The sequence below is a fragment of the Hypanus sabinus genome, chromosome 22, assembly GCF_030144855.1.
Source record: "Hypanus sabinus isolate sHypSab1 chromosome 22, sHypSab1.hap1, whole genome shotgun sequence".
Taxonomy (NCBI): Eukaryota; Metazoa; Chordata; class Chondrichthyes; order Myliobatiformes; family Dasyatidae; genus Hypanus; species Hypanus sabinus.
Genome location: NC_082727.1, coordinates 34442507 through 34464538, shown reverse-complemented (window position 1 = coordinate 34464538; position 22032 = coordinate 34442507). Strand labels below are relative to the sequence as shown.

The 22032-nt window shown below is 40.1% G+C and overlaps 1 protein-coding gene across 6 annotated transcripts in view; it reads left to right on the top strand.

The window, feature by feature from the left end:
- Positions 1–22032, top strand: part of asah2 (N-acylsphingosine amidohydrolase 2) — an 87095-nt gene that overhangs the window by 33931 nt on the left and 31132 nt on the right. For all 6 annotated transcript variants that reach the window (XM_059947440.1, XM_059947439.1, XM_059947438.1 and 3 more), the window contains 8 exons: positions 2866–2986; positions 6540–6665; positions 7951–8037; positions 9295–9399; positions 15723–15804; positions 15951–16066; positions 17875–17969; positions 19539–19578. In XM_059947440.1, coding sequence (XP_059803423.1) covers positions 2866–2986; positions 6540–6665; positions 7951–8037; positions 9295–9399; positions 15723–15804; positions 15951–16066; positions 17875–17969; positions 19539–19578 — 772 coding nt within the window. The remainder of the gene's footprint in view (positions 1–2865; positions 2987–6539; positions 6666–7950; positions 8038–9294; positions 9400–15722; positions 15805–15950; positions 16067–17874; positions 17970–19538; positions 19579–22032) is intronic.

The window sequence follows — 22032 nt, the reverse complement described above, 5'->3', positions numbered from 1 at the left end:
AACGGCTCATCCTCCGTTGTATGTTCTATTACATTTCATTTGCTGTTTGTGCTTACAAAAGAGCAGTGTTACACCAAGACTAATTAACTGGCTTGAAGTCTTCAGGAATGTTCCAAGAAAGGAATTCTTAAAAAAAATTAAGTTAAATATTTTTTATTTTTTCTTTGTCATTGTGAAAACTTTGGGATTTGAACCCAGAGAAGCTGGATATGCACACTTCTGCAGGATGTTGTGGAGTAATAAGCCTCAAACTTCATCTGTGCGAAAGGGTTGTTGTGCACACATCAGCAACGGTGTCTGCCGTGGGCCTATTGCCACAGATTTCATTAGCCCGAGACCCTAGCTGCTGCTGATTCCCTTTTGCCATCCTCCAGAGATCAGGGTTTTGATTAGGAGAAGGGTGTCTGGTGCTCATGTCCATGGGGGCGGGGTAGGGGGCAGCTGGCTAACTGAGTTAAGTGTTGGGTGCAATATTGAACACTGGGCCTCAGGACTGTGGGAGGGAGTGTCATTGGGAGATCACATTGAGGAAAGGGAGAGATGGTGAAAGATAGCAGGGAAAATTCTTCCATTAGGAGAAAACTACCACATAATCAAATGTCTAGGTCTCAAAATAATAGCTCAGGAGGGAATTATTTGCAGTTTATCTTTACCCTTTAGAAATATTAGTATCAGCCATCTAGTCTTAGGGTGATTATGAATACCTGGTCACAATAAAGCCAACTTAATTAAGTTGCAATGGTCATTCTCATCACATTAAGATCCACTAAAGTATCCAGCTGGGCCTAGAAATGAAGACAACTAAAATTCAAACTTACATGGCTATAAGGCTTTAATTCTAATGTTAGTAGAATTAGGCCATTCAGTCCATCAAGTCTGCTCCACTATTCCATCATGGCCAATCTAATATCTCTCTTATCCCCATTCTGCTGACATCTCCCAATAACCTTTGACATCCTTACTAATCAAAAATCTCCACTTTAAATCTCTGCCATTGACTTAGCATCCACAGCTGTCTGTGGCAACAAATTCCACAGATTCACCATCCTCTGGCTAATGAAATTCCTCCTTATCTCTGTTCTAAAGGGATGTCCTTCTATTGCGAGTTTGTGAATTCTGGTCCTAGACTCACCCCCTATAGAAAACATCCTGTCCACATCCATTGTATCTAGGCCTTTCAATATTCAATCACAAACAAGATAACATATGCAAATGCTGAAAATCCAAGAAACACACACAAAATGCTGGAGGAACTCAGCAGGTCAGGTAGCATCTATGGAAAAAAAGAACAGTCAATGTTTTGGGCCAAGACCCTTCAGCAGGACTGGAGAAAAAAAGTTGAGTAGATTTAAAAGGTGGAGGAGAGGAAAGAGAATCACTAGGTGAAATGGGGAGGGGAGAGGGAGGGATTAAGTAAAGAGCTGGGAAGTTGATTGGTGAAAGGGATTCAGGGCTGAAGAAGGATAAGTCTGATAGGAGAGGACAGAAGGCCACGGAAAAAAGAAAAGGGAAGCAGTGGGCAGGCAAGGAGGTAAGGTGAGAGGGAAAGGGAGATGGGGAATGGTGAAGGAGAGCAGTGGGAAGGCAGGCCATTACTGGAAGTTTGAGATATCAATGTTCATGCCATCAGTTTGGAGGGCTCCCCATTTGGAATATAAGGTGTTGTTCCTCCAACCTGAGTGTGGCCCCCACCCCTCTGCTTTGCTATTCCCCATCCCCTTTTCCCTCTCTCACCTTATCTCCTTGCTTGCCCATCACCTCCCTCTGGTGCTCTCTACCCTCTTACTTTTTTCCATGGCCTTATGTCCTCTTCTATCAGACTCCTCCCTCTCCAGCCCTATACCTCTTTCACCAATCAAATTCCCAGCTTTTTATTTCATCCCCCCCCCCCCTTTCAGGTTTCACCTATCACTTTGTGCTTCTCTGTCCCCTCCCCCACCTTTTAAATCTACTCCTCATCTTTTTCCCTCCAGTCCTGCCATGGGGTCTCAGCCCAAAACGCCAACTGTACTTTTTCCCATAGATGCTGCCTGGCCTGCTGAGTTCCTCCAGCATTTTGTGTGTGTTGCTTTCAGTATTCCATTGGTTTTAATGAGATTCCCGTCATTCTTCCAAACTCCAGAGGTCATTAGTATCCTGCTGATATCAGTGATCCAATTTGTGGGGTCAAATGCTTGCAGTGTTGTTTTCACTTAATTACTGATTTTGTTTACCTGAATGTCTCCAAATAATGTCCAATGCAATGCAAGCAATGTATTTGTAATTGCACATTTTAACAGTAAAATATAAAATATCATTATTGTGTTTGGCTCACTTCCTGGTTAGAAGTAGGCAGTTGAAATCTCACTCACAGAAATGAGGGTGCACTCCGGAAGGATTGCTGAACTGTCAAGGCACTGCTTATTCCAGAGAAGACCACCAGAGTAACCCTTGTCTTCTGTCCAGTAATCCAACCCTCAGATAAATTACTAACATAGATTATCTGCTCAATACCACGTTGCAATGTGTGGAAGCTTCAGTGACAGTTTTAAACTACCCACATCCCGTTCTGCAACATTTCAAGCAGGCGCTTGATAGATTAAAAAGAGGTTGGGGATGCCTTCAGGTGATGAAAGGTTTTATAAACATATTTTGCAGTTTTGTTTCTAAATTCTGTTCCTTTTAATTTATGGACGCATTCTCTTCTCTGCTTCATTGAGATATATCATTGATATTTTGGGAAAATATCCAGACAAGCGAAGACTAATGATATTTGTTTTTGCTTTTCAAAACTCAGTTGGAAGTTCCGATTCTCAATTTGTTAGCAATGCTGACTCATTACTCATTTTGAAAAATCATCTTTTTCTCCCTTCTGCCTTGTTGTAGTTGGTTTGCTGTTCACCCCGTCAGCATGAACAACAGCAACCACCTGGTTAGCAGTGACAACATGGGACATGCTTCATACCTGTTCGAGCAAGACAAGAATGTGGGCTGTTTGCCTGGGGAGGTCAGTACTCCAAGAGAGTGTTAATACTTCAGTAAGTCTCTCTCGTCTTTATACTGCAGACAGAGACACTGTCAACTGCTCAGAGTTGTGGCCGCCACTTTGGAATTAATGGGATCAAGTCCCAATGCTGAGATTTCACCGGAATGCCTAGGCTGATCCTCCACAACAGAAAAAGATGCCATGTTTCATATGAGATGTAAAACCAAGGCATTGTTTCTCCTTATAGGTGGAATAAAACATTTGATGGAATCATTTCACAAAAGAAGAATGAAGTTACCCAATATTTATCCCACAAAAAAAAGAGACTAGCTTGCTACCATCAGAAGATAAGCTGGAACACTGCATGCATTTGTAGTCACCACAGTATAGGAAAGTCATGAGAAGTCTGCAGAAGTTGTAGAGGGGATTCATCTTCAATGGAGAAGTTCAGTTATGAGGAGAGATTAGAGAGGCTAGGTCAGGCATGGGCAAACTACGGCCCGCGGGCCATATGCGGCCCGTTAAGCTTTTTAATCTGGCCCGCAGAACTTGATGAAATTATATTAATAAACCTTGTTAACGTTTTTTCCCCGCAATTCTGGCGTTTTCCCAATAGATGACGCACTCTATTTACATTTGTGGCGACCCATTTCCTGGCACATCCGAACCGGCTCACAATTAGCCAGCGGTCCGGCTAAGGGAGATAGCCTGCGGGGATTTGCGAGCACAGAGCTTTGGAGCCTCTGCGCCGGGGGGGCAGGTTGAGGGAGGCTTAAAAGTGAGGCTGGGGATTTCGAATAAAGTTTTTTTCTTCGACTGCAGTTACCGACTCCGTGTCGTAATTTTAGCGCTGCATGTAGCACACCGCTACACATTGACCTTTGTTGAGGTGCAGCGTATTACTCCACATTTGCGCTTTACTCTTTGTTCGGCTCGACCTATTTGTGTGAACAAGCGTTCAGCGTCATGAACATCAACAAAGCCAGCCACAGATCCAAGTTAACTGACCAACACCTCAGATCCATCCTGAGAATCGCCACAACAAAACTAAATCCAGACTTTGATGCACTGGCTAAAAAGGGAGACCAACAACATTGTTCCCACTGAAATTAAAAATAAGTTTCTTCGTTGTGTTATGTAAAAAATGCATTTGAAAATATTTTTTCAATAAGCCTTACATGTTACATGTCATTTCTGTTAAGTGATGGACATGAGTAGTGCGCAGGTGCACGTACGTTCTCAAAATAAAAAATGCGCTCCAGATCAAATAACGCGCTCCGCATACTGGTGCGCTGTCACTGTTCTGTCTTTGTGCTGGTCGTTGTTGAGTTTTGTCACAGGGAACAATTGAACAAGAAGGAGCGGGACAAGTAGACCTGCATCTCCTACTGTTTTTGAAATAAAGACAGTCAGGAGGAGAGTGATGATGATAATTTCTTGAAGGATAACAGAATTTTCAGTGCTTTAAAATAATAACTGTTACTATTAAAAAAAGCTGTATTTTATTCATTTAATTTTCAGTGTTTTAAAAGTCATTTCAATAAATAGCTAAATACCATGGGACTTCAAAGACAGATATTTTGTTGTAATGCATTTGTTCATTTTCAATTGAAATTGAAGCACATGTTTTCTACATATCCCATGATATTTTATTTTCTCTTATGAGGTGTATTACCAAAACACTCCGTCCATCTCCTCCTGGTCCAGCCCCCCTGTCAAATTTTAGAACCCTTTGTGGCCCACAAGTCAAAAAGTTTGCCCACCCCTGGGCTAGGTCCATTTTTGCTGAAGTGGAAGAAGTTAAGAGAAGGACTGGTTGAAGTATATAAAATGATGCGGGACATTGATAGGTCTGACTGGAATAAAATGTAAACCTTGAGGATATGGATTTAGGCAAGAGAGTTAGAGAGGATCTTTTCCTTTCAAAGGGAGGTGAGTTCCTTGAATACAGTGCAGGAGAGACTGGTGGAAACAGAAGCACTGTCGGCATTGAAGAAGTGTCTGGAAACTGGAGGTACTTGCATTGCCTATGCATAGAGGGCTAAGGATCAAGTGCTAGAAGATGAGATTAATAACTGATCGGTCCCCAGTGGTCAGCATGAACATCATGGGCTGAATAGCCTGTTTTCCAGCTACGAGACTCTTTATGCTGCTCAAATTATAATTAATTCACAACATCAAGCTCAATGAATTTCAACTTTATCATCTCACTCTTTGATTAACCAAAAGTAAACCAAATTGCAAATACTTCCACATCAATATAAAGAGTGCTTGCCATTTTAAGCAATTCCAGAATTTGAAATGGGCAACCTGGTTTAATAGCCAAAACCTATCTTAATAGACATGGCAGTGCCAAGCTCTGTTGAATTAGATTCAACTCAAGGACTATGATCAGTACCCATACTGTGCCACAAGCCAGATATAGATAGCTCAATGTTAATTTGTTACATAAAACTGTCACTTTAAAATATACTGTGGCCACTTAATTAAGTACCTCCTGTACTTGATAAAGTGACACTGCTGTAACCCATCTATTTCAAAGTTTAACTAGTGCATTCAATTGTCTCTGCACTCCACTGCTGTAATGTGTGGTTATTTGAGTTACTGTCACCTTCCTGTCAGCATGAACCAACCTGGCCATTCTCCCCTGACCTCTTTCATTAACAAGGTGTCTTCACCCACAGAACTGCCACTCACTGGATGTTTTTTGCTTTTCAGACCATTCTCCGTAAGCTCCAGAGACTGTATATACGAAAATAACAGAAAACAGCAGTTTGAAATACTCAAACCACGCTGCCTGGCACCAACAATCATTCTGCAGTCAAAGTCACTTAGATCATATTTTATCACAATATACCACATCATAGTTTGTATGTTCTGCCTATGACCATGTTGATTTCCTCCAGGTACCCAGCTTCCTCCCACAGTCCAAAGATGTACCAGTTGGTAGGTTAATTGGTCTTTGTAAATTGTCCTGTGGTTAGGCTAGGGTTCATTCGGGGGGCCGCTGGACAGGACATCTGAAAGGGCTGGAGGGGTCTGTTCTGTGCTGTATCTCAGTAAATGAAAAAACATAAATAAGGTAATGTTGGATTGGTAATCACTCGGAATATGGCTCAAGATCATTGTCAGATGAAAGAGATTATCTGAATGATTGATGGAATTACCACATACATGTAAATATTAAAGATGGTGATTAATTGACTTCAAAGGTCACAATAGAATTACATTGTAGTTGGAAGAAATATAATTTTGAACTCATTGAACCTACTTTGTTTCACATAGGTTTCAGCAGTGTTTGTGTTAATCCTGTGCTTCCACATTTCCAGCCTTAATATGATTTGCAAATTTAATTATCTCTTCCTCTAAACTGTAAAATATTAATAGGCATAACATAAATTATGAACATGATATTAATGTAAGTTGATGAATAATTCAGTTGTTTAAGTATAAGTTATGTCCTCTGTTATTGATTTTTTTTCATTTCCCTTTTGGGGACTTAACAATTTGATCTGCATGTTTAGTCTGCAACAGCCGAATATTTATTACAATTTGATTTTTTTTACATTCACAGGGACCTTTTGTGGCGGCATTTGCTTCTACCAATCTGGGGGATGTCTCAGCAAATACTCTTGGCCCTCACTGCATCAACACTGGTGAAACATGTGATAATTCTAACAGCACGTGCCCTATTGGAGGAGTAAGTAGGATTGGAAGGCTGAGAGAGCATCCATGTTTGATCAGCGAGAGTATGGGTCACACATCCCACCCACATAGGCACATCAGAGCCCACAAGCTTCACTCCTGGTCTTTTTAACAGTTGACTTTCAGCTTGAACACATGAATGAAATGTTCCCACAATGTTATCCCAGTCAAATAGCAACAAGGAAAATATTATTTTTCCTTTTTTAAATTAGTTTCATGTACAAAACTGTCTTTTACTAACTTGTGGAATGACTCAACCTTTAGTCTGTATTTCCATGCCTTTGGGAGATCAACTTTTTTCACATCAAATCCATTCACCTGCTTCTGAAACCTTCACCTGTGTTTTTGTTACCTCTTGACCTGACTCACCCAAAGAGTGCCTCCCAGTTTAATCCTGTAAGCTTGAGTTTGTGCAAAAATACTCCAGTGTTCTTCCATTTGCTGACCTACATTGGTTCTAAGTAATGTCTTGATTTTAATATGCTCATTCTTGTTTTCAAGAACTTTCATGATTTAACTTCTCTTTTTCTGTACTTCAAGATACATAACTAAGCATCTCAAATTCTTCCCTCTTCAACTTAGATAATACTCCATCATTAGGGATTGTGCCTTCTCCAAGTCTCTACGTTCTGGAACACGCCGCGTAAACATCAGGACCTTCCTGCACATTTAAAAATTCAAATTTAGAGCAGTAGTAGGCTGTTTCACTCCTCAAATTTGCTGTGCCTTTTTAATAGGTTTGTGACTAACCTGACTGTAACCTCAATTCTGCATTCTGGCCTACCCAAGGTAACATTCCATGCCCTTTCTCATCAAGAATCTATCTACCTTTGTCTTAACGCCCTGCTTCCATTACCCATTGAAGAGGAATGTTTCAGACACTTGTTCTTCTGAGAAGAGATTCCATCTCAGCTTTATTTTAGAATAGACAGTCCTGTAACTTCCTTTAAGGCCATTCATTTGTTCAAGCTTTCAAGCATTGATTCAATGTTTTCTTTTGTGGTTTGGTAACAAATTTTGTTTGCTAATGGTGTTATGACACCCTTTGTGCTACATTAAAGCTGTTGTCAAGTTTGTTATTTGGTGAAGTTGGTGAAGTTGGCTATTTTTGGATAGTTGACTAATCTCTCAGCACATTGGTTAATAATTGCTTTGCATGATGTGAAATGCGTGAGGAAATTAGTGCAACTTTTTTCTTCAAATCGCACTGCGTATCGACCAATTTTTAAAAATATATGAGTTATGATGATTTTCTACACTTATTCCCTATAATTTTACAGTCTTCAATGTGCATGTCATCAGGCCCGGGGAAAGATATGTTTGAGAGCACTGCAATCATTGGACGCAGCATCTACAATAAGGCAAAGGTGTGTAAAGTTCAGTGATATTGTGACCCAGCCTCTCAGTGTTGGTTAAATCTAAGGGGTGAAACAATTCTATTGTAATCACTTAGAGGGACGAAAACAATGCTTGGTGCCTGGACTCCAGCAGTTCATTTTATTAAAATAAAATAGTTTGGTTTGCATTTATTTTCTGTCTGCTTTGTGCAAATGCTTCCCTGAAAATGACAAGAATGAAGAAACTTGGGTTTCCATCAGTGCCCTGATACGAGTGTTGTGAGTGGGACTGCTAGTCCTTGACATTATTCAAGATTCAATTTGCCATTCTTCCTTAACGCAAGCGTAAAAGAGAACAAAATTATTGTTACCCCAGATCTGATGCAGCATTAAAAACACAATAAGCATAGAGAACACAATAAAAAAGCAAAAAAAAGTAAATATAAATATAAAAGCAATCCAATAAAACACAACGTGCAAATAACTATTTAAGTGTGCCTATATTTACACAAGTTTAGCTCATACAGAGTACCTAGACTGATTGTACGTACATAAAGTGATGCTTGGTGCAGGAGTATCTGTACATAAGTTGACTGACAGGAGATGATAAAGTGACAAAGTGATTCTTGGCAAGAGGGACTCTTCTAGATAGCAGCAGAGTGTATGAAAACATAGTGGCCCGGTGCAGGCTTGAGGTGTGGAGTGTAAAGTGGCAGTGCATGAGGGTATGAAGGGTCCTGAGGGGCTGTGGAGTGGCAAATGTGTATGTCATGTTGGTGAGTGTTAGTGCAGAGGGTTAATGGACAGAAGTGTTGACATCCCGACAGCTTGGGGAAAGTAACTTACTCTTTTGAGTCTTGCATTCTCTTCTCTAATGGGAAAGGAGCAAACAGCCCATAAGTTCAGGGGTGGGATCCTTCATGATACGGCTCTCTCTTTTCCAATCCCTTTCTGTATATGCATATGTCTTCTGATGTTGATTTTAAGTTAATCAACTGGAATACCTCGAGTACTTGGATAGTCACAGTGCCAACAGGACATATGTAAATTGGAGGTAAACAGTTTACTAACACCAGCTCATTTAGAAAAAAACATTTTTCTGAGCATGTGGTTGAGAACAGTGTCACACAGATTGTGGGACCTCTGAAGGGGATATTAGTTTGAAAAAATTGTATGTGATTAAAAATACAAATGTGAAATTTTAGTGCACGTTTTCTTTGATAAAAGGATGGATTGCTGCTGATGCATTTCTGGAATACCTGTATTTTTCATGTTGTTTATTTTCAGGAGTTATTCCGAACAGCCACCAGAGAAATCAAAGGTCCCATCAACTTTGCGCATCAGTGGGTCAACATGACAGATGTTACAGTCCAATTCAATTCAACACATAAAGTGAGCACCAGATTTCGTACCTCTTATGAAGATAATCTTTCTTTCTTTTAATTATGTCTGAAGGCCTCTATTTATTGAGAAAGTGAGGCCCATTTATTGCCAATAAGTAATGGCTCAGAACTGAAGCAAGTCTCAGCAAACTGAAGAGCAGACAGCTCAAATGGGAAGATCATTACCAACTAGAGTTTTTTTTTGGAGTATAACATAAATGCAGTGGGTTCTGGGCCAAATTAATCAAATTCTGACAACTCATCATTTTTACACTGATGGGTAATTTGTCTGGGGACATCAATCTAAAAATAAAGTTCTTTAAAAAGTACAGCCATGGTGATTATAGTTTGTACTGTATGAAGCTGAAATAAAGGGAACTCATTTCCCAGCTATGTTATCAAACAAAAGACAATCAGGAGCAAAGCAAAGGATCAAGAACTAAGTTTCTTGTAATCCCATTTCTCAGTGAACATTTGACACTTCTAATCCACCTGATATTGTTAGTTATTATCTCAAATCTCAAACTATTCTGGCCTTTTCTTGGTTTGGCATTGTTTACATATCAGCGTTGAATGCTGGGGTTGTTATTGGCAAATTGTGGCATCAGCCTTAGTGGTAGCAGTGATAATGGGGAGGGAAATGAGAGAAGTACTGAATCCTGCTGACTGTTATCAGGGCCTTCCAAATGGTACCATTGGCATTCAGCCATTGAAATGACAGTGAATTCCATACTTGTCCATCTGTTCTCAAACACTGAATTCTGAGCTTTACTGGTATATAGGTCAGATCTATTAGTTCATATCATTGTTGGAGTCCACATTGGTAACTTCCCTTTTTGGATGTTGTGCCAGGATATACTGTAAACTTCAGTTAATCCACTATTTATGTACCTAGAATTCTCATGAAACCATCAAAAATTTATTGGAATATTATACAATTTCCATTAGACCTTAAGATATAACAGCAGAATTAGGCCATTTGGTCCATCGGGTCTTCTCTGCCATTTCATCATTGCTGATTTAATTGTTCTCTCAGCCCCAATCTCCTGCCTTCTCCACATATGCCTTCATGCCCTGACCAATCAAGAATCTATCAACCTCTGCCTTATAAACATAAAGACTTGACCTCCACAGCCATATGTGGCAAGAAATTCCACAGATCCACCACTCTCTGGCCAAAGAAATTCCTCCTCATCTCCATTCTAAAAGGACACCCCTCTATTCTGAGACTGTGTCCTCTGGTCTTAGACTCTCTCACTATAGGAAACATCCTCTCCGCATACACTTTACCAGGCCTTTCACCATTTGATAGGTTTCAATGCTATCCCCTTCATTCTTCTGTATTCCGGTGAGTACAGGCCCAGAGCCATCAAACCCTCTTCATATGACAAACCATTCAATCCAGGAATTGCTTTAGTGAACCTCCTTTAAACCCGCTTCAGCTTCATTCTTCATAAGATAAGGAGCCTAAAAACGCTCACACTACTCTAATTCTTTATGAAGTCTCAACATTACATCCTTGCTTTTATATTCTAGTCCTCTTGAAATGAACACCAATATCAGATTTGCCTTCCTCACCACATTCAATCTGCAAATTAACCTTTAGTGAATCCTGCACAAGGACTCCCAAGTCCTTTGTGCCTCAGTTTTTTTCTATTTTCTCTTCATTTAGAAAAGAGTCAATCTTTCATTTCTTCAACCAAAGTGCATGACCACATACTTTCTGGCACTGTATTTCATCCGCCATTTCTTTTCCCATTCTCCTAATCTGTCTAAGTCCTGTTGTAGCTGCTCTACTTCCTTAAAACTACCTGCCCTTCCACCTATCTTCATATAGTCTTCAATCTTTGCAACAAAGCCATCAGTTCCATCATCCAGATCATTGACATATAATGCAAAAAGAAATGGTCCCTACACAGACCTTTGTGGAACACCACTAGTCACTGGCAGCAAGTCAGAATAGGTTCCCTTTATTCTCACTCTATGCCTTCTGCCAATCACCCACTGCTTTATCCATGATAGAATCTTTCCTGTAACACCATGAGCTCATAACTTAAGCAGCCTCATGTATGGCGCCTTGTCAAAGGCCTTCTGAAAATCCAAGTACACATCAATTGATTCTCCTTTCTCTATCCTTTCCAGTCTTCCAGAACCATTCTTGAATCTAGTGATTTTTGAAAGATCATTAATAATGCCTCCACAATCTCTTCAGCCACCTCTTTCAGAACCCCAGGGTGTACACCATCTGATCCAGATGACTTATCTATCTTCAGACCTTTCAGTTTCCTAGGAACCTTCTCTCTGGTAATGGTAACTTCACATACTTCATGACCCCTGACACCTGGAACTTCCACCATACTGCTAGTGAAGACTAATGCAAAATACTTATTCAGTTCATCCTCCATTTCGATTTCCCCCACTACTCCCTCTCCAGCATCATATTCCAGTGTCTGATATCCACTCTTGCCTCTCTTTTATACACTATCCTCTTCAGTATAATTACCTAGCTCACTTTTGCATTGCATTTTTACCTTCTCAATTACTTTTTAGTTGCCTTCTGCTGGTTATTAAAAGCTTCCCAGTCCTCTAACTTCCCACTAATTTTTGCTCTATTATATGCCTTCACTTTGGCTTCATGTTGGCTTTGACTTCTCGTTAGACATGGTTCTGTCATCTTTCCTTTAGAATACTTCTTCCTCTTTGGGATGTATATATCCTGCGCCTTCTGAATTACTTCCAGAAATTCCAGCCATTGCTGCTCTGCCTGCTAGTGTTCTTTTTCAATCATTTCTGGCCAAATTCTCTCTCATGCCTCTGTAATTTCCTTTACTCCACTGTAAAACTGATACACCGTAATAATACTTTAGCTTGTCTCTCAAATTTCAGGATGAATTCAGGGCAATTTCATAACTTTTTTCAAAAATAGTAAGTTTGAATTAGGTGCAGAGTTCCAGTTTGCTACTGTTTATGCACTGCCCCCGGCCACCTATAGCAGATCTAAGTGGTAGACTCACCCAATGCAATAGTCTATGCACAGACTTTGTTCTTATTAAAAACAAGCTCCAGGAGTGTATCCTATTTCAAGTGTTAGGTAATATAAGTATGAAGAGGGTTTTTAGTTCATTTATATTCATACAAAAGGACAGTGCAGTTGTGGCTGATTAGCAGGAACATCTTCTTCGAAGATTTGGCACTTCATGTGATTGTGGGTATGACCATTCACTTGAGTTATTTCTTCTGCATTTTAGTGTTATTTAGCTTTTAAGAAGAGAAAATGTGGCATAAACATTGTTATTTAAAAGGGTAAAGGAACAATATATAATTTAGCAATTTATTTAAAAGTTTATGCATTAGTGTGTGATAATACAGTATTTTTTCAGCAATTCTCATGCAACTGGCAGAGCCTACTTCCCATGAATGTTGAATATCTGAGAGCGACAATAAATGGGAATTAAAGGTCAATTGAGTCAGCATGGTGTTGCTACGTTACAAAGTTCTGATTGGGCCTCAGCTGGAGTGTTGTGCGTAACTACAGGAAGGATGTGATTGTGTTGGAGTGTTCAGCTCAGATTCAAAAGGATTTTATGGGGCTGGACTGGATTTGTTTTCCTGGAGTGAAGGAGGCTGAGGGGATGACCTGATAGAAGTATATAAGTTTATGAAGAATATAAATATAACAGAGACAGAATCTTTTTCCCATGTCAGGGGTATTGAAAAATTGAGAGGATCATTATTAGGTGAGTGGCAAGAGATGTAAAGGGAATCTTAGGGTAAGATTTTTTACACAAAGAGAGGTTGATATTTGGGATGTACTGCTAGAGGAAGTGATTAAATAAGATACAATTACAATGTTTGAGATGCACTTAACTGGACAAAGCATAGAAGTCCTCATGGCAGTACTAATGTGGGCAAATGGAATTAATGAAGAAGAGCAAAAATGTCAGGATGAACATAGTGAGCTGGATGTCCCACTTCTTTGCCATATGTAGCTGAGTGACAGGCCTGATGGAGGGCAGGAATTGATGGCCATCTGTGGAGAATAATATGAAGTTAATGTAAGATGATAGTAACTGGGTGTTTCAGGGTCAGTATGCATTTGGTGGGTGAGGAGCCCTTTTCTACATTACCTGCTGATCCAGACAATTTCGCCTACTTGGCTTGTGTTTGTGCTTGCATCATATTCCATTCACTTGTTCCCACCTTCTCCACACCCCTCCCTCTTTATTTTATTACAAGGTATTAAGCTTTAAAGATTTCCCTGCTCTCCTTCCTTGCCCTGTATTGCTTTGATGGAAATGATACTGAATGCAACATTCACCTGTTGTTTCTGTCCAAATACAATGGCTGATGGCCATAGTGTCATTGCCTGTACGGGCAGTGGAGACAGATGTCCAAGAGGTAAGAGAGTAAGTAATTCCACAGTCAGCCTTCCTCTCCACCCATTCTGATTGCATTGGCAGTTTGGCTTTCAAGACCTCCTCTACTGTCAAGGTGAAGCCACACTCAGGTTGGAGGAACAGCACCTTATATTCTGTCTAGGTGGCCTCCAACCTAATGGCATGAACATTGACTTCTCTAACTTCCATTAATGCCCCTCCTCCCCTTCTTACCCCATCCCTTATTGATTTATTTATTATTTTCCCCTTTTTTTTCTTCTGTTCTCTCTCTCTCTGTCCCCCTCACACTCACTCCTTGCCTGCTCTCCATTTCCCTTCTGGTGCTCCCTTTCTTTCTCCCCAGGCCTTCCATCCCATTATCCTTTCCCTTCTCCGGCTCTGTATCCGTTTTGCCAATCAACTTTCCAGCTCTTAGCTTAATCCCTCCCCCTCCTGTCTTCTCCTATCATTTCGGATTTCCCCCTCCCCCTCCCACTTTCAAATCTCTTACTATCTCTTCTTGCAGTTAGTCCTGACGAAGGGTCTCGGCCCGACTCTACTTCTTCCTGCAGATGCTGATGCACCATCAATAACTCACTCTGAGATGTAAAGGCGAGATATCAGCTTTTATTGACTGGAAGAAGGAACAAGCAGTGGTTGACCACCATACTATATCCTGGAGACAGAGAGGCTGGGCTCAGACCTCAATCGCCTTTATACAGGGGTCTGTGGGAGGAGCCACAGGAGCAGTCAGCAGGGGGCGTGTCCAGACAGGGATATGTAGTTCACCACAGATGCTGCCTGGCCTGCTGCGTTCCACCAGTATTTTGTGTGTGTTGCTTGAATTGCCAGCATTTGCAAATTTCCTCGTATTTGCTTGGAGTGGAATATCCCACACCCTACCTAAAACTTACAAACATTGAAATACTTGTAAGCCTGTGATTGTTGAGGCATAAATATCATCACTGTGCTTTCAATTTTACAGGGCCATACTTGTAAACCTGCCCTTTGTATATATTAAAAGAAGTTGCAGTGATTTCTTTCCGAAAGTTAATTTCGCACTGCTGTTTAAGTATACTGTGTATGGAGTGGATCAACGTTGACTGTCTGCCATGAGCCCTGACGTGTGCCTGCCCTGCCCCTCCCTGTGTCCAGCTCGTTTGGTGACAGTGTTATCAATAGACATTCTGTTCCTTTAATTCTAATTCCCTGCCAAAAACTGAAAATGATTCTGCTTTTCCTTGGCATTGCTGTTATTAATTTCAACAGACATTCATTCAGATATTCCAGATGTCTATTCCAATATTTACTCACTAATTTCCAATAATCATCTCAGATGTTCCCTGCCATGCCTAGTTTCTCTCAGATATAGTTACTGTTTTACAAAACTCTCCTGATTTTATATTTTCACCCAGGCTGCAGCACCTTTGTGTGCATTTGCTGACACTTGTATGGCTTTTTTAGCCAGTTTATTTGTAATGATTTAGAAGACTGGGTGCCGGTTAGTTCACTGACAAGTTGTGAGTGTGAAAGAAAAAGGGATAGATTTAGTTAGAACATAGTGATAGCATGATTTAATCAGGAGAGATTTTCTTGTGAAATGTTTTCCAGGAGTCACTTAAACTCATATTAGATAAGTACAAGATTTCAATAATGCCAGTAGGGCAGCCAGTTTGTGCTGTTTGGATTTTCTCTAAATAATTTCAACAAAATAAATCTGTTGTTAAACATGCAGAGAAGCTCTTTTTTATTTGAATCAAACACCCCTCTGATTTCCTGTTCCCGTGGGATAACTAAAGCTGATAAATATAGTGACTTTCAGTTTTAATCAACTACATTTACAGCTTGCTTGGAGTGGAATATCCCACACCCTACCTAAAACTTACAAACATTGAAATACTTGTAAGCCTGTGATTGTTGAGGCATAAATATTATCACAGTGCTTTCAATTTTACAGGGCCATACTTGTAAACCTGCCCTTGGATACAGTTTTGCAGCTGGTACAACTGATGGAGTGGGAGCCTTTAATTTTACACAGGGTAAGTCTGATTTTTTAAAAAGGCAAGAAATTTGAAATGAGCTGAAAACAAAATGAAAATGAAGCTGTGTGTTTAAAGTCTAAAGTAAAATGCTGCCATCAGAGCCTGTCATGGTTTGATTTGCAGTGTGATAAATGTCCTTGCAGGAACTGTTGAAGGAGATCCGTTTTGGGATTCCATCCGGGATATGTTGCTGGGAAAACCCTCCAATGAAACCCAGAAATGCCACCACCCCAAACCAATACTTTTCAACACAGGCTACGTAAGTTTAATCTTTACAGTTACCTTACTCTAACCAAAATCTTGTGTACTTTGAGCCTTTCCTCTGGCAGTGAGCTGTGGGGAGTTCAACCACAAACGTTCAATCAGATAATTGTCAAACCTCATTTTCCATTAGCTGTTAACTCCCAACGCTTGGCTCATATTCAGCTGGTGAACTCTGCCAATCAAAATCTACTTTCACTTACAAAAATATTACAGAAGGAGCTATGTACTAAAGGCCAGAGTGCTTTTCTAGAAAATATGCCGACTTTTTATGCTTCCTTTGCCAACAGCTTTATTCCCACTAGGTTGATAGTTTGCAAGGATATTGCTTACACACACACACACACCCTGTTGATGGCACACGGCCCTTTCTCTGCCCACATTTCGAATATGCCATTTTTCTCCATATTTCATCATGAAGTAGGAGCTCGTTTAGCACCTTGAGCCTATGCCAGCTAATGGTCATGCCACTGCAAAACTGCCACTTCAGTGTGGACCCATGTCCAGGAAACATCGTGTGACTGATTTCCACTGGAGTTCCTCACTTTTACCACTTGACTAGGGCCCTGATGTTTGAAGAGCAAGAAATAGCAATTAGTCCTGATACATTTAAAAACCTGTCATATCTTTGTCTTTGCTTTCTGGAAGTTTCTGAAAGCTTGCTTTAATGTATGTCTAAATGTAAAGTCTTTCACTGTGCACACCTATGCTAGCACATCAAGTTCATGGAATCCTTAGTGCTAAGGAAGTGGGAGATTCTTCAACTTTGGGGAAGCTACCTTGATAGATTTCCAGTTGAGGATATGTACTGAGCAGAACCCTCCTCAGATATTTGCCTTCATTAAAGGTCCCCAGTCAAAGAAGACTTCATCATCTGACTGGAAATGCCTGATTCATTTGAGCATTTTCAAATAGTAATCCCAGATGATAACTCATTCACAGCTTCTCTACTGAGTGGTTCTGTATAATGATTTATTAGATGCCTTACCTGGAACAGGTGGATGTGGTGTGCGGTGACATGTCATTAATGTTCTTAATTAGATTAAAAGCTGGTGTAATGTGTTTCCTCGTCTCCACTCATTAGGCCCTTTGGGACATCCTTTATACGTGGTGAAGCCAGGGTATCTTTTTATAATGCTTACTGAGAGATACAGCCAAATGAGCCCGCACAGGAAATTACACCCATGTGAGCAATTAACCTACTAACCCGTACATCTTTGGAATGTGGGAGGAAACCCATACTGTCATGGGGAGAACGTGCAAACTCTGTAACAGACAGCAGTCAACTGAACCTAGGTCACTGGTGCTATAAATATGTCACACTAACCATTACTCTCCCACGTTGTCAATTGTTCATGTGAATATTCCCACTTGGTGATAGTTCTCCTCTTTGTTTGGTATGCTTGCCTAACTAAGCCAGTCATGGATAATTGATAGCCCAGAGCTCCCACATCCTTCCTATAATGAGGTAGCTAGAAATGACTCACTCCAACAGTGATCCAACTTGAGTTTTATAGAATGGCAATATTATGTCACAGCTCTTGAAATCAATCCTCTGATTACTGAAGTCTAACATATCATACAGCCCTATCAACATGTGTCGAGATTTTAATCTATTGACACGGGCACTAAGATTCCTCTGTTCTTGGATGCAAACCTTTCCACCTTTTTGCCATGTATTTATATCAGCTGCAGATCTATGAATTATTGAAGCACATTAAAAATAATTGATGACTGGCTTAGCTACCATGGCAGCATAACATTGAACAACAGTAGTAATATGAATGACATCTCTTCACCTTCCAGATGTCAAAACCACTTCCTTGGCATCCGGATATTGTGGACGTGCAAATTCTTACCATTGGAACATTGGCAATTGTGGCTGTTCCTGGAGAGTTCACGTGAGTCTTCCTCAAAAATCTGTAGACTGCTTCAGACTGCCATTGTTATTGCTGCATCGGCAATGGAATATCTTTTTATAGTCAATATAATTTAAAAAAAATAAATTTCATGCCCCCAGTTTTGTAACCCAGTTCGAAAGGAATGTTTTGTTTAAACAGAAAATGATGGAAACACTCAGCAGGGTGGTGAAAAGAGAAGCAGAGTTGATATTTTGGATCAATGACCCATCATCAGAATTGAGAGAAGCTAAGTTAGCTTTAGGTCTGGAGTTCCCAACCTGTTCTATGCCATGGATCCCTGACATCAGCCAAGGGGTTTGTGGAGCCCAGGTTGTGGACCCCTGCTTTAATTTTTAGAGTGGATGGGGGATGGTTAGATTCTAGTAGGTGAGACCAAGTTTGCCCAAGTTTACGTAGTCCTAGTTAATAGGTTAATAAGGGCTGAGAGAGAGAAAAAAACGAATGAGCATGTTAAAGCTGTGATGTATGGTTCAGATCTGGTGCTGAGACCTGAAACCAAACAGAGAAGCTGGAAATGCCCAACAGATCAAGTAATCTCGGCAAGGTGAGAGAAAATGAGCCAATATTAAATATAGATAACCACACAGCAGAAGTGGCCAATTTCCCTTCCACTCTGATCTGGTTCTGCTACTTTCTAATGATGTCTAAAATAAGCTTGAGGAACATCACCTTCTCTTCAGTCTGAGCATGTTGCAGGTTTCTGGATTTAACTTTGAATTTTCTAACTTTGGATAACTCATTTTCTGTGTCTGTGTTAGAACTGGATAGTTAAGCTGTAGGGAATCCATCTAAAATATTGACTCAGTCTGTCTTTCTGCTTTGGCCTCAGCTGATGGGTAGTTCTTGCAGCTCTGCATGTTATAACTTTTACCTTTCCCTATATCTCTGCCTTTATTCCCTTCAGCTTCATTCATCAATACTCATGAGTTGTTTCCACGCTATCTTATTAGCATGGCAAACTCATTTTGCACTATCAGAGATATCTCTTTGTCATAGAGAGATACAGGCATTTTAGACACTGAGTCCTCATCAAACACCCAGTTCTACACTAATCATTGTATTCTTCCTTTGTTCTATCAATTCCACTCTTACATCATTGGTAATTTATATAATTTATTTTCTCACTTTCCTAGTTCTAATTTTGGGTACTCATCCTGAACCATTAGCCTTGTTTCCCTTTCCACTGTTGGTGACTGACCTGCTGAGTGATTCCAGAGTTTATAATTTTATTTAAATTCTAATAGATAATACTGGGACATTCCATCCCAACTGATTTTAGAAAAGGTATAATCCTTCAGAAGATTTACTATACTGACTGCTTGTGTCCTTGTGCATGTTGTCCATTGATATCGCTTACACAGTGGCACTTAGCATTTGCTGGTTTTTGAGCTATAGCATATATTCAAAGTTCAATGTATTGTTGGCTGCCGGGAGGAAGAAATAAGATGGATTGATCAATTGCTGATTATGTGCAGAGAAGCTTAATTTTCCTTGTGAAAACATGCTATTAAAGTCTTCAAATTTTCCTCATGACCTTTCCCCACCTAGAACTATGTCAGGAAGAAGACTGAGAGAAAATGTAAAGCGTGTAAGTAGCTAATTTATGTCAAATTATGCAAAATAATTCAGATGTGCTGTATGGAGATACAGACTTAACTGAGTTCCCTGTTAGCCTTGCTGAAGTAAATTGATTTAAGGTGGAATTTAGGCTGATTCATGGCCAGCCCTGAATTAACTAATCTCAACACTGACTAGTTTGTGGATGCTGTGGATGATAGTTGGGCTAGCTCACTGAACACTTCTTCCCCTCCAACCACCAGACACTTGATATTGTGCTTCATGGAATAGGCTCTTCTTCTGGATTCCTCGTCATTACAGTGATCACAGAACAATGGCGTCTGAGATGGCTGAATAGAGTAATGAGATTTTAGGTGGGATTGGAGCAGGATAGCTCAAGGAGAAAGTTTGCAAATATTGCTTTTTTTTAAAACCTAGACTTCAAATCATATTGATTTCCTTACCACTTATGCCTGATGATGGTGAACTGTTTATTTGTGCCTAGTTAACCCATTACACATTAATTTTTTTTTTAATTAATAAAGGCATCCACTTGAGGAACATAGACATCTTGTGTTCTAACACAATGGCCAAGCATGCTGGAAAATTTCAGGAAAGTCAAAGTAGTTCCCAATCTTCCAATTGAGCTTTGCTTTGGTATTCAAGGATGGTGCTTTCTGTGTTCCAAGGACAGTCCACTAAGTAGCCAGCTAATTGGAATCCTGGCAATGATACTGGCTCACTTGCTTCTGATCTGACCTTAAAGTGACACTCTATTCCAAAAACCACACTGTATGAGACAAGTGGTATTCTAACCCTTCACCAATAATGGGAAATGGTTTACATAGGTGCAGACATTCATTTACAGACATAGGGCATGCATATAAGGTGAGGTATAAGGGGGTAAGTTCAAAGGAGATGTGAGAGCAATAGAATGCGCTGTCCCATGGTAGTGGTAGAGGCAGATATATTAGGGACTTTAAAGAGATGTTTAGATAGGCACAAGAATATGAGGGAAATGTAAGGATATGGACATTCTGTAGGCAGAAGGGTTGGTTCGATTGGCCATTAAATTGCTAATTTAATTGGTTCAGCACAGCATTGTGGGCTGAAGGGCCTGCTGCAATGCTGTACTCTTTGGTGTTCTATGTTCGATATGTGAAATGCCACAGTTAAATTGTGCACCACCATCAGGCTTAAATGAGAAGGAAATCAACATGATTTGTTGCCTAGTTAGAAGAAAACAATACTTTCAAACATTCTCCTTGTGCCTTACATCCTCTATGAAACATCAATTCTATTCAAATGGGGGGGGGTATACATCTAATATTTATGAACCAAATGCCATTTTTATGTACAAAAGTCACTTTGTTTAGAATTGCTACATTTCCTCCCTATTGTTTGTTTTCCAGCAGGCCCCAACCTCATCCAAAAGCTGTTGACAGACTATGATCCTTTTTCCAGACGCTTTGCCAGAGCGCTCTAGCTAATGAAAAAAAGGCACCGAAGCATTCAGGCTCTCATGACCAGACTGTGTAACAGTTTCATCCCCCAAGCTATCAGACTCCTCAATACCCAGAGCCTGGACTGACACCTTACTACCCTATTGTCCTGTTTATTATTTATTGTACTGCCTGCACTGTTTTGTGCACTTTATGCAGTCCTGGGTAGGTCTGTAGTCAAGTGTAGTTTTTTTTCTGTGTTGTTTTTTTATGTAGTTCAATCTAGCTTTTGTACTGTGTCATGTAACACCGTGGTCCTGAAAAAATGTTGTCTCATTTTTACTATGTACTGTACCAGCAGTTATGGTCAAAATGACAATAAAAATGACTTGACTTGACTTGAAGTTTCCAGGGCTCCTCCATCACCTCTCCCATAATTCCCCATCCCAGCTTGTGCCCTGAAATCCGGTATTAGCTCTGTTAAACCTCCAGTGCAAACACTGAAACACAGCTCACTGCAGCTCAGATAACTCTTTCATGCACCATAAATCTGTTTTATTGCTATCCTATTAAAATCTTGAGTGCTGAATAAACCATAACGTCTTCAAACTCTTCTCATAGCTAAATATCAATTACTGTGAGAAGGGAAGAGATTTATGTATTCTTTCACAACCTTGAATATCCTAAATCACTTTTAAGTTATAATCACTATTTAATGTAGGAGAGATTACAGCTAATTTGTGTAGAGAAAGATGCTACAAGGTGCATTATGATCATCACATAATCAATTATACTTAGTGGTATTCAATTGGATATAAATATTGGTCAGCTTGCTGAGTAAAATTTCCTTTTTCTTGTTCGAAACAGGGTGGCACGATCTCTCACTTGTACCTGTGAGGGCATGAGGGATATTGGTTTAATGTCTTTTCTCAAAAACAGTATATCCAAAGAATTATCATTCCTTCTGTCATATTAATAGGTTTTGTGCTCGACTGTAGAGGATTTACTTTATTAATTTACCAGATTGGGTACGTCTGGCAAGG